A 17,214-nucleotide genomic window follows, 5' to 3' on the forward strand; every position below is an offset into this window, starting at 1 on the left:
CGGTGTGGTCCTTCCGATGAGTAACGGTGGGATGACACGCACACCATCTGCTCTTGTCTAAAATAGCACAACGTCTCTCCCTCATTATTTAAGAAACTTAGACTCCAAAAAGGGCACCAGGCTTGGGTTCGATTCCTCGGACCCTGATGGGGAGAGTCTATTTTCCTCCCACAGAGGCAGCTGGTTTCGTGGCTGCAGCGAAGACCCAGAAGAATTCCTTCCGCCCCTAAGTCTGCGTACCTGCAGGCCGTGCCTGCCCAGCGGAGACAGAGGGGAGACGAGGCTGAGCCCCGCCCTCTAGGTGTCCTACGTGTAGGCCTTTTCACAACAGGCCACAGCCATGTAACAGCCCCAAAGCCCCCCAGACCCTCTATCTCCCCCACTTGGTCCCCGAAGGGATAACCACTCTTCTGACTTCTCATAGCAATGATTCGTTTTGTCTGATTTTGACTTGATAGCAATCAAATTTTGGGCTTCTTACGCTCAAAACTATGTGAGATTCATCCATGTACATGGTCACGGCTAGGGGGCACTCCACCGAGCTGAATGGCTACACCAGGACGTTTTTTGTTGTTGTTGTTGTTCATTTCACTGTTCACAGGCACTTGGATTGGTTCCAGGTCTTGTGAGCTCCCTACTTTGGAAGGCACAGCCACTCTTGCTCACATCCCATTGGCTGGAACTTAGTCACAGGGCCATGCTTGGTTGCAAAGGAGGCTAGGAAACGTAGTCTTTTTCACACCCACACACACACACACACACTCTCTCACACACTCACAGACTGGAATTCTATTTCCAGGGCAGCCGGCCTTCTGCTCGGTAGATACCTCTGACAGTAGGCAGCTATGATTCGTGCCTCTGATGGGCTTAAGTAGAGAAGCAATGTGTTACCTCCTCCTAAAAGCGACCCCTGGGCTGCTCTGTGGCTGTGGTGGCTCTGCCTCCCTTCACACTGGATCCGTCCTCAGCTGGGCACCAGTATGGCTGCAGCCGCTGCAGGCATCTCATTGTGAAGCTGCGGTGGCCACAGGCAGAAAGGGACCACTTTCTTGGGCCTCCCTCTCGGGAACAAGGACACCTTCTGTGTCTGCAGAATAACCACCCCCAAAGGCATTCACATCTAAGTCCCCAGAACCTGGCAGTATGTTCCGTCGCCTGTCAAGGAGGAAATCAAGATTCCAGACGAAATGGTTGCTAAAACCCTGACCTTGAGATGGAGATGACCCTGGATCATCTAGATCACATGTGTCAAACACAAGGCCCGCGGGCCAAATCCGTCCCGCCAGGCCTTGCAATGTGGCCCGCCCCGCGCGCTGTCATCACTGCACTCCGCTGCGTTTCCATCACAATGACAGTTAATGGCTCAGTAAACCATTCGGCCCGCGATTTAGGCTGGATTTTAGATTTTGGCCCCTTCTCTGATTGAGTTCGACACCCCTAGTCTAGATGGTCTCGGTGTAGCGTGAGGACCTTCATACGAGGAAGCAGGATGCGGGAGAAGAGAACGAGAGACAATAGCATGAGGAACGTGTCCACCGTGTTGAAGGGGTCACTGAGCCTCGTGATGCAGTGATCCCTAGATGTTGCTCCCCTGACCTCACTCACATCTCATTGGCCAGGAGGGAGTCACATGGCCACAAGTAAAGGAGCCTCCAGCAAAGGGATAGGACACCACTGGGGATTTTCAGCAGCAGCCAGGGGGGATGGGTTTCCCTGAGTCGCACAGGGTGGAGAGCGGACACCCAAACAGTATCCAAGCTCCATCCACAAGGAAAGTGGAGGCTGGTGGGCAGACAATGACCCTAGATGCACGAGGGATGGAGCAAAGGGAGGCGTCATCACGTGCTTGGAGCAGCCGTGGGGGCCTGCAGGACGCGGGGCAGCTTGAAGATGCCTGAATGGACTGATTGCCAGTGTGACTGCAGACCAGACGCCCATGGCCTAGCCCAGCAGTGCCGTGGCAATACCCAAACCCCGCGGCCCCAGGAATTTAGACTGCTTGGGTTGGCTTGAATTGTTTCTCCCCAAAAACACATTTTTTAAGTCCTAATACCTCTCTCCCCCATTGATCGAAGTCTTAGATTCTAAGAGGGCCAGGAGGAACTCCGCTCTTTGTGGTCTCCAAAGCTCTATTAACCCTGACCTTACCACAGCTTGGTGGGGAGCGCTCTCCCCATTCCCGCTGGGCTCCCTCCTCTGAGCTGCTGCCTGCTGGCCTGGCTGCCAGCATCGGTTGTCGTGGCAACCTCCTCTGTACCAAGGTCCCCCTAGTCGTTGGGTCAGATATGAGTACTGTTTCTGTGTGAAATTTCCTCATCTTAATAACTGCACCTGGTTATAAAAGAAAACCTTTTCTTTCCCCCCAGAAAACATGTGGTCCTGTGTTTATGGATGAAGGGACGTAGCACCTCCAACATCGTCTTAAATGGCTCAGGAAATGCCTATCCCTATATGTATATGCACATAGCTAATGGATGGAGGGAAATCCAAGTATAGGCACAGCAAACTGGGGAATCTGGGCAGAACTGACAGGAGTTTCTGGTACTTACCTTGAACTTTTCTGTGAGTTTGAAATTATATCAAAATTTAAAGTTGTGAAAACAACATCCGGAGGGCAGAATGCTGGACCCCCGGAGACTTGAGTCCGCAGGTCTACACAGGTCTGGGGTCCGATTTAACCAGTGGCTGAGGACAGCAGTGCATTGTGGGCTGAATTGTGCTCCCCATGCAGATATGTTCAAGTCCCAATTCTGTGGCTGTGACCTTGTTTGAAAACAGGAAATTCTCAAGCGTAATCAAATCAAGGTGAGATCATGCTGGCGTCGGGTGGCCCCTAAATTCAATGACTGGCGTTTTCAGAAGAAGGGGAAATGTGCACACAGACATGGAGGGGAAGGTCATGGGAGACAGAGGTGAAGCCTGGCGCCAAGGGGCGCCAGCAGCCAGGAGGGGACCTGGAATAACTTGTCCCCCAGAAGGAACAGCTCTGCCAACACTTGAACATCAGACTTCTGGCCTCCAGAGCTGTGAGAGTTTCTGCTGTTTGAGCAATCCAGGGTGCAGGCATTGGGTACGGCCCCTGGGAGCTGAGTACAGAGGGCATCTTGGGCAGGGAGGTGGTACGGGGCTTTCTCACTCCCTAGGGTCCCACTCGGCCCATGGGGGAGCACTGGCCAGATCCAGACACTTCCAGAAGGAGCTTGCCGTGGCCCTGGACAGTCACTCATTCATTCACATCCACGTTAAGCATACATGGGGTACCTACTCTGTGCACACTGGCAGAGGGTAGACTCAGCAGTGAACACAGCTGATCAAAATCTCTGCCCTGGAGCTGATTTCTTAACAGGAAGATGACCGCACACGCCAGGGGAGTGCGTCAGGAGGCGAGAAGCCCGGCAGGGATGGAAAGTGGCACGGGTGCCGGTAAAGAGGGCGGTCGTGGGGGCTTCTCATGAAAGGGAGGGAGGAAGCTGTGGAGTCCGGGGACGGAGCCCTGGCAGGGGGCACAGAGAGAGAGAAAGGCCCAAAGCTGATGGGTGTTGAAGTCCGGAGGAATGTCATGAGAACAGTGAGGCCAGAGTGGTGTGAGGGGGGCGTGAGGAGGGCATAATAGACCCCGTTATATTGCAGCTGTGACTCACAGGACCTGCCTGCCACCCCGTGTGTGGGTGGATGCCTGTACCAGGCGAACACCTGCATGGGAGAGCTTCTCTGGCCCGCAGGGGCGGGGGTGGGGGTGGGGGTGGGGGTGCAAGTGATACGGAATTCAAGGGGTTTGCCGCTTTATTTATTTGCAGCAGGAAAAGAAGAGGGATTTATAGCCAAAGCTCTGTCTCCCAGGAGGGAGGCTTAGCCGTTGCTTATAGGTACTATTTGCTCAGTTACAAGCTGCTTTCTTCTTTGTAGTTTGCTTCCATCCCAGTGAGCCCCCGTCTGCTTCTTCTGTTTACAGCTGGTCTGCAAAATGCTGCACCACATTCTAACATTTAGCAAGAATAACATTCGGTAATGACATTTAGGACTGCCCTGGCCTCAGGACCCTAGTGCTAGCCAACACAGAGGGGAACACGTGAAGGACCGTGTGGGCTGAGCAGGCACCCCCAGACCTGCTGCTTGGCTGTGCGATCTTATGCCGGCTCCCCCATCAGCTCATCCTTTATTGCTGTGCGGTTAGAACACTCAGGTGGACCATCAAGCAGTAAAAAGCAGCCCTTCCAGTCATCCAGAGAGAGAGAGCCTGAGAGTGTGCGTTTAAGTGCAGGTGGGAAGGCCATGCCACTCCATACCCTTGTCGACTTCTCAGGAAAATGCAGCATCTCAGCTTCTTCTTTGTTATTTTTGTTAACTCTCCTTGACCGAGGATATTTTTTCCATATAAATAGAGGGAAGGTGAGGGTACCAGGAAAGGGAGCACCCGGAGGAGAATACAGCCCGTGGAAAGGCCATGAAGGTGGGCAGTGCCCAGGGTGTTGAAGGAACTGCAGGAAAACCTGTGTGCCTGGAGTGAGATGAGTGGGGGAGAGAGGGAGGAGGTGAGGGCAAGGAGGTGACAGGGCAGGTTGTCCAGGGTCCTGTGGGCTCGAAAAGACTTGGGCTTTATCCCAAGGGACATGGGAGCAGGACCGGGCTGATTCAGTGCTCACTGTCACCCTCTGTTTCTGATAGGCTGTGGGGTCCAAAGCCAAACCTGACGTAGGTGCTCTCAGCACCCTCTGGTGGCTACCAGAACAGGCTGTAGACAACACAGGACACCAGGGGGCAGGTACTGCGCTGGTCCCGGAGGGATGGTGGGGGCAGATACTTGGACCCAATCCCAGCAGGGACCGAAAAGGGGGAGAAGCACGCAGGTTCTGGGAAAATTTTTTTTCTAAATATATTTTAATGACTTTTTTACAGAGAGGAAGAGAGAGGGATAGAGAGTTAGAAACATCGAAGAGAGAGAATCATCGATCAGCTGCCTCTCACACACCCCCTACTAGGAATGTACCCGCAACCAAGGTACATGCCCTTGATGGAATCAAACCCAGGACCTTTCAGTCCTCAGGCCAACGCTCTATCCGCTGAGGCAAACCGGTTTCGGCAGGTTCTGGGAAATTTTTATATCCCCCCCTTTTTCTTTTTTTTTTAATACATTTTATTGATTTTGTACAGAGAGGAAGGGAGAGAGATAGAGAGCCAGAAACATCAATGAGAGAGAGTCATCGATCAGCCGCCTCCTGCACACCCCCGACTGGGGACATGCCCGCAACCAAGGTACATGCCCCTGACTGGAATCGAACACGGGACCCTTCGGTCCCCAAGCCGACGCTCTATCCATTGAGCCAAACCAGTCTCAGCTTTATATCCCTTTTTAAAAATATATAATTTTTAGTAAACTGTACAAATCATAAGTGTATCAAGCACAGTGAACTTCTTTTAAAAAATTGAAGAAGCCCTAACTGGTTTGGCTCAGTGGATAGAGTGTCAGCCTTCGGACTCAAGGGTCCCAGATTTGATTCCAGTCAAGGCATGTACCTTGGTTGCGGGCACATCCCCAGTGGGGAGTATGCAGGAGGCAGCTGATCGATGTTTCTCTCTCATCGATGTTTCTAACTCTCTATCTCTCTCCCTTCCTTTCTGTAAAAAATCAATAAAGTATATATTTTTTTAATTGAAGAAGTCAGAAAAGTAAATATATATATATATATATATATATATATATATATATATATATATATTTTTTTTTTAATATATTTTATCGGCCGAAGCCAGTTTGGCTCAGTGGTAGAGCGTCGGTCTGCGGACTGAAAGGTCCCAGGTTCGATTCCAGTCAGGGGCATGTACATTGGTTGCGGGCACATCCCCGGTAGGGGGTGTGCAAGAGACAGCTGGTCGATGTTTCTCTCTCATCAACGTTTCTAGCTCTCTCTCTCTCTCTCCCTTCCTCTCTGTAAAAAATCAATAAAAAAATATATTTATATATATATATATATATATATATATATATATATATATATATATATATTATCGATTTTCCACAGAGAGGAAGGAAGAGGAATAGAGAGCTAGAAATGTCGATGAGTGAGAAACATTGACCAGCTGCCTCCAGCACACCCCTCGCTGGGGATGTGCCTGCAACCAATGTACATGCCCTTGATCAGAATCGAACCTGGGACCCTCAGTCTGCAGACGGACGCTCTATCCACTAAGCCAAACCGGTTTCGGCCAGAAAAGTAAATATTTTAAAGTGAGTAATTCAGTGCCATTTACCACATTCACAATGTGCAACCAGCACCACTATCTAGTTCTAGGACATTCTCATCATCCCAAAAAGAAGCTCCGTCCTCATCATTAGTCACTCCCTCTCTCCCTTCCCACTCCTGGCAACCACTAACCCACTTCCCATCTCTGTGGATTTGCCTGTTCACAGAAATGGAATCACACACTGTGTGGCCTTTTGTGTCTGGCTACTCCCACTGAGCATATGTTTCAAGGTTGATTCATGTTGTAACGAATGTCAGTGCGTCACCCTTTTTAAAATATATATATACATTTTTAACAATGTATTTTGTTGATTTCAGAGAGGGAGGAAGAGGGAGAGAGAGATAGAAACATCAATGATGGAAGAGGATCATTGATCGGCTGCCTTCGGCACACCCCACACTGGGTATTGAGCCCACAACCCAGGGAATGTGCCCTTGACCAGAATCAAACCCAGGTCCCTTCGGTCTACAGTCCTACACTCTATCCGAGGAGCCAAACCAGCAAGGGCTTAAAATATATTTTTATTGATTTCAGAGAGAAAGGGAGAGGGAGAGAGACAGAAACATCAACGATGAGAGAATCGTTGATCAGCTGCTTCCTGCACGCCCCACACTGGGGATCGAGCCTGCAACCTGGGCATGTGCCCTAACCAGGAATCTAACCGTGACCTGTGGGGTCATAGGTCAACACTCAAGCACCAAGTCACGTGGGCAAGGCAGTGTTTCATTCTTTTTCATGGCCGAGTCATCTTCCATTGAATGAATGACCATTTCTCCATTCATTCACCGATGGACATTTGGGCTATCGCCATCTTTTGGCTATTGTGAATAACACTGTTTGAACATTAAGGTACAAGTTTTTGTTTGAGGAACAATTTTTGATTCTTTTGGGTATCCCTAGGAATGGGATTGGTGAGTGATTCATGTGGAAGTGCCCATCTGTTTTCCACAGCAGCCGCACCGTTTCACATTCCCACTAGCAGGCTGTGAGCTTCTAATGCTTTCACGTCCTCACCAACGCTTGTTATATTTCATTTTCTTGATCGCAGCCATCCTGTGGGTGTGAAGTGGTTTCTTCTTACGATTTGCACTTCGTTGATGACTAATGACATCGAGCATCTCTTCATGGGCTTGCTGGACATTTCTCTTTGAAGAAGTGTCTATTCGGGTCCTTTGCCCATTTTTTAATCGGGCCGTTTCTTTTTCTGTTGCTGAGTTGTAAGAACTTTTAAAAATATATTCTAGGTACTTGACCCTTAGGAGCTCGGTGAATGTTTATAAATAAACTCACCACAGGAACCATCACCCAGATGAAGCCATCTACAGTGACAGCTCCCCAGAGGCCATCCTCGTCTCCCTCTGGCCCCTGCTCCTCCAGTGGCCATGCAACATCCATCATCGTAGATTCAGGTTGCCTGTCCTTGAACTTCTTACAGATGGAGTTGCACAATGTGTTGTGTGCAGCTTCCTCAACATCAGTGCTGAGGTTCCCCCAGGCTGTTGTGTGTAGTAGCTTGTTCCTTGTCAGGACGGTTCAGCGTGTGGTTGGAAGGCAGAGCCTTCTGGGTCTGCTGGTGGGTGGGACTGAGTAGGGCTGGGAGAGAGGAGTCAATGGGATCACCCAGCCCTCATCTCCCACATCCAATCCCAGCTCATCCCAGAGATGTATATCCTCAGTCTCTGGGCAATGCTCAATCCCCTACCAGTCAGAGAGTATAAGGTAGAACCTCACCCCACAGTCTTCTACTGGGTCTGCCACTCTCCTAGCCCTAGTGCCGAATCAGCCCTGAACCCACCCCCACCAGTACAGAGTAGGATGCAATGTACTGGACAGGAAACTGAGTCACAGAGAAGAGAGTGTCCAGTCAGAATTTATCCCAGTCTGTGTGGCCCAGGAAGGATGTAGCAGGTGAGGCCCCCAGGGGAGGAGGAGCCTACAGAGACGTAGGCAGGCAGTGTGGGTGAGCTTGAGGGCTGGGGGTCTGCAAAAGCCCTGGTTCAGATCACCATCCTGCCACCTGCCAGCGTGGCGACTTTAGGCGTGTTGCTTTGCCTCTCTGTGCCTCAGTCTCTCCATGTGTGAATGAGGTCTGCAGTCCTGACGAGGATTCAGTGGGTCACCCTCTCACCAGTAGGGGTCCTGCCGTGTGTGTTCAGACCTTACATAACCCTGGAGGGAAGTGCCTAATGTCTCCAGTGGCCAGGGGGAGGGTGAACTGAGACCTGGAGAGCCAGGCAGCCCGCTGTGAGTAGTGGAGCCAGGACTGGCACTTTTGCAACTGGTGTCAACCCATGGTCATCGGTGCCAATTCAACACCAATAGCAATCCCCATGTTGGTGTGTGTTGAAGGAAGTTTTATGCGATTCAAACAGCTCTGTAGTGTAGCAGCTCAATAGCTGGACAGCACCAGTGTAAGGTGGCCATCCAGGCAGGTCGCTGTCCAGGAAGACAGCTCTGCTCCATCAAGACCCTTTGGTGGTCCAGCCTCAACCAAGGAAACATAGTCCTCATGTGAAGGGAAGCTGACTTATGTAGACAGGAGCCTCCACCCTGGTTCCAGATTGGTCCATCCTTATGCAAATAAGGACTTCAAATCTCACAGTTTGATTGGTCCTAAAAGCACTGTCCTGATGGGTTGGAATGGAGCCACTCTGGCCAGTGAAGATGCTACTGACATACTGTAGAGCTGTGCAGCTATAATTGGACAGGGAAAACCTCCTACTGGCTGAAATACAATTCCAGCAACTCCTGTAGGAGAGTGGGCTCAGCCAGCAGGCAGGCTTCTCCCTGAAGGGCAGTCTGTCTGAGAGGCCTGGGTTTGGCCATGGTTGCTAGGCTCTGTTTTTACATGGGAGCCCAGTGAGCCCTTCTTGATAGGTACCTTCTTTCTCCAGGTCAACACTGGACACCCGCCCCATGCTCCTGACCTCCGTGGGGGGCATGGGCTTGCTCCTGGAGGGAGGAAGGGAGGGCATGCACATGCAGGTCTCCCTCTGCAGTGGTTCCTTTTTATTGGAGTCATTTTTTCTCCTTCTGTCAGCAGACCCAGCTGCAGACAGCCCCTCCCTCCCACTCTCAGAAGAGCTGAGAAGAAAACAAAAGCTTAATTGAATCCCACACTGGAGGAAGGGGGTGCGAGCAGCTGGACAGAGGGGCAGGTGCAGCGGGGAAAGGCCCCCAGCGCAGGCGGACCAAGGAAGCCGCTGACCTCCGGGGTCTGCTGGCAGCCTAGAATTATCATCCTTAATGTGATTATATTATCATTGCCGCATTGTGCCTGCTTCCACAGAGCATGAGCTCTTTCCACACATGAGCTTGAGCCTCCTCACCAGGGCTGAAGCATCGCTCGTGGGGAGCCTGAGACCCACACAAGCCACATGACTCGCCCACAGCCACACTGTGCTGCAGAGTGGAAAGTCCCGGGCTAGAATTCCACCGTGGAATGCTCACCGGGCAGGCCAGGGTCAGGTGTGCTGGGGAGATGGGCACCACCCAAGCAAAGGCTCCAGGAAGGGCGTGTGGGCTTCCATGTGGGGCATGCAGAGCGTGTGGAGCCATGATGAGCCGCGGACGGCAGGGGAAGGCAGTGGACAGATGGGAGCAGGCGCTGCAGCTGAGGCAGAGGTGGAGTGGGATGGAGCCTCAGGTGGCTGGACTCCTGCGCCCCTTCCCTTTACCTCTGGAATGTGCCTGCTACCCCAATACTTCTTCCCCACTTCAGGTCCTGTTCCTTCTGCAAACCGCTCCTTGATTAATGCTCACGCCCTCTCCCCAGGCCCACATCCCCCAGCTCTCCGGGATGTACAAATCCCAGGTTCTAGGACGCTGCCCTCCCTCCTGCCAGACGGGGCACACCTAGCTCCGTGCATTTCCTCCTGCCTCGTACTGGAGACTCTCTGTATCAGTTCCTTGGCTGCAAATAAATAAATAAGAAGTCAAGCTGGAAAGGACTTCAGCCCTAGCCGGTTTGGCTCAGTGGATAGAGCGTCAGCCTGCAGACTAAAGGATCTCAGGTTCGATTTCAGCCAAGGGCACAAGCCCAGGTTTCAGGTTTGGTCTCCCCACACCCCCCATGGGGGGCATGCAGAAGGCAGCCAATCAATGATTCTCTCATTGTTGATGTTTCTATCTCCCTTCCTCTCTGAAATCAATTGGGGGGGGGGGGGGATTTTAAAGGACTTTATTGCTTCTCTGAACTGGAATGGTGAGCAGTTATGGACTTCATGTAAAGCTGGATCCAGGTGCCCACAAGGTCTCCAGGTGTCTAACGCCTCATCTTTTGGCTCTCCTGTCCGCTGGGCTGGCTCCACTTTGAGAAGGGGGCACCATTTTATGATTGCACCACATGAGGTGCCCTGGATGCCCGTGGCCCTTTGGACAGGAGGAAGCCTCGGAGGATGGCTGGGCTGGAAGGAAAGTGCAAACGTCACCTTTGTCTGCACCACGGGCTGAGCGCTAGGATACTGCAGGCCCAAGTAACAGATCCTTCCGATCAGATCGATAGTGCACGGCAGTGTGTGACACTCACAAGGAACCTAAAAAAGGGTCTGACTTCGTCAGGGTAGGGGCTGCCCTGAAGAAGAGGCAGTGGGTCGAGGCCTGAAGTCTGAGTGAGAGGACATAGGTGAGGGTGTTCCCAGTGAGGAGCCAGCATGGAGAGAGGGGGCAGGGGGCCTTCTGGAGCCCCTGGTCCCCACTATGTCCACAGCGCGCACACACACAAGCACACACATGCACGCCATAATGGTGGCACACACAGGCACAATTACATAGCAACACATATGCACAGGCTCACAATGTTACATATATGTACATGGGTACGCAGAAAAATATAGAAATGCAAGTGAGCGCACACTTGCTGGCACACATGGCTGCACATAGCATACATGCACACACATAATTATGCCCACACTGACACCTGTGCACAAGCACTACTGCACTCTCACATGCATGTCACTACACTAACATGTACATGCACACATGTGCATAAGACATCCATGTAGTTACACATGCGCCGAAGCCCACTGTTGTGTGCACGCACACATAGATGGTCCACACACACACAGAGGCACGCAATCCCACATTGCGCACACACAGGCTGCCCAGTGATGAGTGGCTGGTGGGAAAAAGGAGAGAAGGCGCCCGGTTGCCCTGGCAACACATCCTGGGTCCCGACCAGGCCTCGTTAGCGCAGCTCATCTGGCAGTTGTCAGCCAGTGGAGGGCTGTGCAGGACCCCAACCCTACACAAAGGCTCCTGGCGGCTTCGTGACAGCCCTGACGATCTGGGCCCTGGAGAGAGGCAGGAGCAGGCGTGGGGTCAGAGCAGGAAACAGGGACTGAACTGGGGGCTCTGTGGGGAGAGAGAGCCTGACCTGGGGTGTGTGAGAGAGACGGGGGGCGGGGGCTGGCCTCCTGGCTGACATACTTGCTTTCTGATTCCTGTCTGATCGCAGGGACTTGGGCAGACCACATGAGGATGCTGGTAGGTCAGTGGGGGTGCTACTGTATTGACACCTGATGGGACCCAAGGGGGTCCCCATTAATGACGGCACCACATGCCCAGTCTCTGTCCCAGGAAACAGAACCTGGAAGGGGCAAATCCTGCCAATCCTCTCCATGCTGGCCACAGGGAGGGCGCAAGTTCGAATCCAGGCTCCCATTAACGAGGCTGCCTTGGCAGGTTCCCGAGCCTGCGAGAGGAGGGTGTGGACAGCCCTCTCAGAGGCTGCTGCGAAGGCGAAGGCCGTTCATGTTGATGGAGAGAGCAGTGCCCACAGACACCTGCTGAGCAAATGTCAGCTGCTGTTGTAACAGGACCTGGGGGCGGGGAGCATCACCCTGGGCACTCTTGCTTCCCCCCCTCCTCCCCAAGCAGAGGGTCTGAAAGGGTGGAGCACTTCACTGACCTCAAAGGCTCCCGCCATCCTCCTTGGAATTCCAGACAAAACTCCTCTTGTCATTAAACAGCAAAAAAAAAAAAAAAAAGGCAAATCTCCACCCCCGCATTCCCGAAACACCTTTATTGCACTAAAAACAGCATTTATAAACAAACACACTCAGGAAGGGTGTCATAAAGGTTTGCCCACTGTCAACTTCGAACACAAAGATATGAGACAGTGCACCGGGCATATGAAAACCGGAGGCCCCGGAGGGGAAGCAGGGGGAGGGGGAGGCCAGGGTCAGAGAGGACAGGAGGGGCATGAGCTCCAAGCAGCTAGCTCCTTGCAGGGCCTCCTGTTGCCTCCTCAGCCCACAAGCCTGGCCCTGGTGGCCCTCGGGTTCCAGAGTGAAGGGGGAGCCCCTAGGAAGGCAGGAGCAGGAGCAGGAAGGAGCAGGCACAGGACAGAGACCAAAGGGGGCACTAAAAGGGACCCCAGCTCCCAGGGCCCCTCCATCTCAGTGCAGGGTGCACTGGTGCCTTCCCCAGCCCTGGGGGGAAATCTGCTTCTCCACCTCTCCCCTCGTGGGGCTTGGAAACCTAGAGTCAGAGGGGCAATGTTTGAACAGGGAGGGGCGCCCCAGGACTCAGTGGGCTGCCCTGGTCCATCCCTGCCCAGCAGGCAGCAGCCCAGGAGAAAGGAAGGGACAGAGCTGGCCTGGCAGAGCTGGCCCCTGCTTCACACGGTACCGTGTGTTTCTCTGAGCTGGAAAACCTCCACAAAAATTATCCTGACACAAGCAAACCGATGCAGCCACATAACAGCATGAAAAGTCACACCAGGATACCCCCCCTCCCCGCCCCAGCCCGTGTCCCTTTATCCCACCCACCCTAGCCAAAGCCTATTTACACACGTGGAGTAGAAGCCACAGCCATCAGCAGCCAGGCATCACTCCCTGGTGTCCAGCTGCCAGGGGTGCTGGGCAGGAGGGGGTGGGGTGGCAGCGTGCGAGGGGGAGGATGGGGGATGGGAGTCCTGGGCAAGGGGGCTGCCAGCTGGGTGTTTTCAGAGCGTCCCGCTCCAGGGGAGGGAGGCTCCAGGTGTCCCGGCAGCGCCAGCAGGGCTCCCAGGCAGATGCAGCGGACCAGCCAGGCAGGCCTCTGCCAGAAAAGCAAGCAGAGAAGGTGCTGCAGGGAAATGGCCCCGGGGAGGGCTGTCTGGCTCCGGGGACAGACGCAAAGCCATTGTTCCCATCATTGTTCCCGTTTTCATCTTCTGGGATTTCCTGCACCGTGAGCTCCTCCGCTCTGCTGCCTCCCACAGCCCCCTGGGGCATTGGTGGCAGAACCCGGGCCCTGGCATTGCTTTGGGGGGGGAGGGGGGGAGGGGGGGCGTCTGGCAGACCTGGGGGATGAGGACACTCGTGCCACACGGAGAGATTCAGCCCAGCGGCAGGACTGGAGACCTCTAGGTCTTCCATCCTCCACGGCCACCTCCTGGCACAGGTGCCAGCCGCCTGAGAACCCCTTTCCAGCACTCTGTGCGGGGAAACCACACCAAGGGCCATGGAACTTGCTCAGCCCTGCAAATGGCCTTCTCTTCCCTGGCAGCCCCCTCTTTTCTTCCTCCTCCAACTAACTTAATCCGTGAAAAATAGTATCCTGGTCACCGTGCAGAATCCCAGGAAAGCCCCCGCTGCAGCTGAGCCTCCGGGCCCCACCCAGCCGGAGTTCAAACCCACCTCCTCTGCCCCCAGCCTGGCGCAGCCCCTGAGCCTCTGGCCGCCCTGTCAGAATCGGAGTGGGGAGGGGAGAGGAGGAGAGGGGGTGGGTCTCCCCCGGGGAACCTGCGGGCGGGAGGGAGGGAGGCTCGGAGAGCCGTTGGCCCGGGGCCTTTACAAGAAGGGCAGCAGGGAGGTCAGGGGCAGCTCCTTCTCCCCCAGCAGCGTGTCCCGCTTGAGGCTGCTGCCCTTGTTGACCACCTTGATCCTGAGCGCCAGCTTGCGGGCGCTGGCCGGGCCCAGGCCGTCGAAGAAGAAGTCCTCGTTGAAGACGGGGTGGCGGCTGTTCTTGATGATGGTGCTGCGCTGCTTCTGCAGCTTCCCGGGCACCAGGCAGAGGCCCACGCAGCAGTTGATGCTCCGGGCGTCGCACAGGTGGTCGTACAGGCCCTCGGCGGCCAGCAGCCGCACCCGCAGCCGCGCCTGCGCCGCCTCGTACTCGGCCAGCAGCCGCACGCTGCCCCGCGGGCCCATGCGCACCGCGTGCTCCGCGCGGGGCCCGGGGCCCGGCTCCCCGGCGGCGGCGCCCCCCGGCTCCGGGGCGGCGGCGGCGGCCCTGCGCGTCAGGCGGCGCCGCGCTCCGGGGCTGGTGTCCGGGGTGCTGTCGTCCGCCGACAGCGAGCCGTGGCGGCCCACCGAGTGCTTGAGCTGGCTCACCTTGGCCTGGCTGTCCTGCGCGAAGCCTTTGAGCAGCGACACGGAGCGCGAGAGCAGCGGGGACCCGAACGGCGAGGACTCGGCCGAGGAGCCCGTGTCGCTCTCGCCGCCGCTGAAGTAGCGGCTGGGGCTCATGAGCGCGCCCCCGCCGCCGCCGCTGCCGTCCGCCCGGCCGGCCCCCGCGCGCCGCCGCGCCCCGGGGGAGCCCACCTGCGCCAGCGCCCCGTGCTCGCTGTGGAACAGCGACTCCTTGCGCCGCGTGTGCGGGCTCTCGGCCAGCGTGGCGAAGCCGTAGGACGTGTGCGCCTTGGGCACGGAGGGCAGCGACATGGCCCCCTGCGCCTGCGGGTCGGCGTTGGTGGCGGCCCCCTCCTCGGCCGGCCAGTCCTCGGCGCTCTCGATCTGGATCACGTGCCGCGTGGCCGCCTTCAGCAGGCTGCGGCTCTCGGCCGCCAGCTTGGCGGGCAGCCGCGGGCTGCGCGGGGCGCGGCGGGGCGAGGCCGAGGCCGGCGGCGGGTCCGCGGCGGCGGCCGGGGCCGCGCTCTGCTCCGCCGGCGCTTCGGGCTCCGCGGGGCCGGCCGGCAGCTTCGGGGGGATGAAGAAGTCGGGGATCTTGTCGGGCGTGAGCACGTTGCTGTACAGGGGCCCCTTGGAGGCCTTGTCGCCCGCCTCGCCCCCCGCCGCGCCGTTCTCCCCGCTCCCCCGGAGCCGCTCCAGGAACCACATGTTGGTCTTCTTCATGGGCGCAGCGCACAGGGCGTCTGCGGAGAGAAGCGGGGCCAGGAGCTGTGGGCCTGCACGCCCTGGGGCGCTGAAAAGGGGGGTTCCTGGCACCTGTCGGGGGGCCACCTGGACAGGGCCTGGGCCCTCAGGACCCAGGGGCGCGGAGGCGGGGAAGGATGGGCTTGACACCCGCCCCTCTCTCCCCAGAGGTCGTGCTTAACTTCCAGGCACAGCCACCAGCCGGCAGAGGTGGGGGTGCGCCGACTCGAGGGGAGCTCCCAGGGGAGAGCGGCCCCTCACTCGCCCCCACCCCCCGTTTGGGGGATCTCAAAGCGCTTTTTTTTTTTTAAGGGTTTCACACTCTGTCTGCAGGGACCACACCTCGGGGTGTGGGTGGACCCCCGCGTGTCCCAGCTCCGCCCCCACCCCACCCCCAATCCGGCTCCCACCCACCTGTGGCTTCTCCCAGGGCTGAGGGTCCAGGCAAGTGGGGGGATGGGGGGAGGGAGAGGAAAGGAGTCTGGGACCCACTGATCCCTATCCCCCCTCCCCCGACACCCCCTACCCCCCCCCCCCAGCCCTCGGTTAACTCGGCTGGGGGTGGGGGTGGGGTCCGAGCAGCCCCTGGGGTGGTGGCGGAGTCCCCGAACTCACCTGCCAGGGGTGGTGTTCGGGCTGAGGCTGTCCCGCGGGCTCACGGAGTCTGGGCGCGGAGGCTGCGGGTCCGGGGCGGGGGCCGAGGCTGCTGCTTGCACCAGGGCGGCGGCGGCGGCGGCGGCGGCGGCAGCGCAGTCGGACTCATTCACCGGCCGCGGCGGGAAACCGCCCAGCCCGGCCGCCGCGCCGCCGTATTCTCCCTAGTACGGCCGCCTCCGCCCCCGCCCCCCGCCCGCCGTGCGCCCCGGGAGCCTCGCGGGGGGCTCGGGGGGTTGGCGAGGGTACGTGGGAGGGAAAGCAGGTGGTCCCCGCAGTTTGCCGATGGACACCCCCAGCGCGGGTCCCTGCGGAGGGAGGAGCAGGAGCAGCAGGAACCCCACGCCTCTGCTTCAGTTCCTTTGGGGAGGAGCGCAGACCCACACTCGCTGTCGGCCCTTTCTCTGGGGAGCAGCTTTCCTGACTTACAATGAAGCAGAAAATAATAGCAGCAAGAATAACTGCATCTGAATTTACTCCTGAGCGCTTTCTCGGTGCCAGGCTGCTCTAACGGTCCTTCCCCCAACTCTCCCCTCCGTCGACGACGACGACGAGAAAGGTGAGAGTTTCCTTCTAGAAATAAGGACCCAGCAGCTGAGCCCCACTCCTCCTGGTGATGGGTATCGCTCACGAAGCCACCCCCAGAAGCCAGAGAAGACACTGCTCCCCCATTTCACGGGCAGGTGTTTATTGAGCACTTGGATGTTGGATGTTGGACAATGACACAGACGCTAGGGACACAGCTGTGGCCGGGGGGTGCAGGGCCCACTGTGTGATGCATCCCACAGAGGCGGTGCCAACTGGGGGACACAGGTGAGTAGGAATTGTAACAGGAGCATGTGGTTGGAGGAGAGCAGGGAGAGTGCAGTCAGGCGTGCTACCCACAGAGAGAGAAACCAAGGCAACCCCAGGCCTGGCAGCTTCTAAGATCTCAGGGTCCCTCTGGGGCCCCACCCCCCTCCCTTGTGACCTGCCAGCCCTAACCCCCCTGCTTCCTCACTCTCTGCCCTCCCTCTCAGCCTCACTTTCCCCCTCTGGCAGCCAAGGCAGACCAGTCCCAAGTCCAGCCTCGGTTTGTAAGGAGCCAGCAAGATAATGCGGCCAGATGGAGGCCCCGCCCCTCCAACACATCCCCTGGGCCTTGGAGTGAGGTGGGGCTGAGAGTCCCAGGGGTCAGAGTGGGGAAAGTGAGGCTCAGAGGGGGCCTTGACTCCAGGAGGCCTGTCTCAGATTCGCT

The 17,214-nt window shown here is 56.6% G+C and overlaps 1 protein-coding gene across 1 annotated transcript; it reads right to left on the reverse strand.

Moving 5' to 3' along the window:
• Positions 1-13,947: 13,947 nt before the first annotated feature.
• C2CD4C (C2 calcium dependent domain containing 4C) lies at positions 13,948-15,314 on the reverse strand. The gene has a single exon (XM_036424465.2). It carries the CDS (start codon positions 15,300-15,302, stop codon positions 14,019-14,021), a length of 1,284 nt encoding a protein of 427 aa, XP_036280358.1. The 5' UTR covers positions 15,303-15,314; the 3' UTR covers positions 13,948-14,018.
• Positions 15,315-17,214: the final 1,900 nt, after the last annotated feature.

Source organism: Pipistrellus kuhlii, unplaced genomic scaffold, assembly GCF_014108245.1.
Source record: "Pipistrellus kuhlii isolate mPipKuh1 unplaced genomic scaffold, mPipKuh1.p scaffold_m20_p_8, whole genome shotgun sequence".
Taxonomy (NCBI): domain Eukaryota; kingdom Metazoa; phylum Chordata; class Mammalia; order Chiroptera; family Vespertilionidae; genus Pipistrellus; species Pipistrellus kuhlii.

Excerpts from the sequence above, each read along its gene's own strand:
- C2CD4C (XM_036424465.2), bottom strand. The coding sequence starts at position 15,302 with ATGAAGAAGACCAACATGTGGTTCCTGGAGCGGCTCCGGGGGAGCGGG.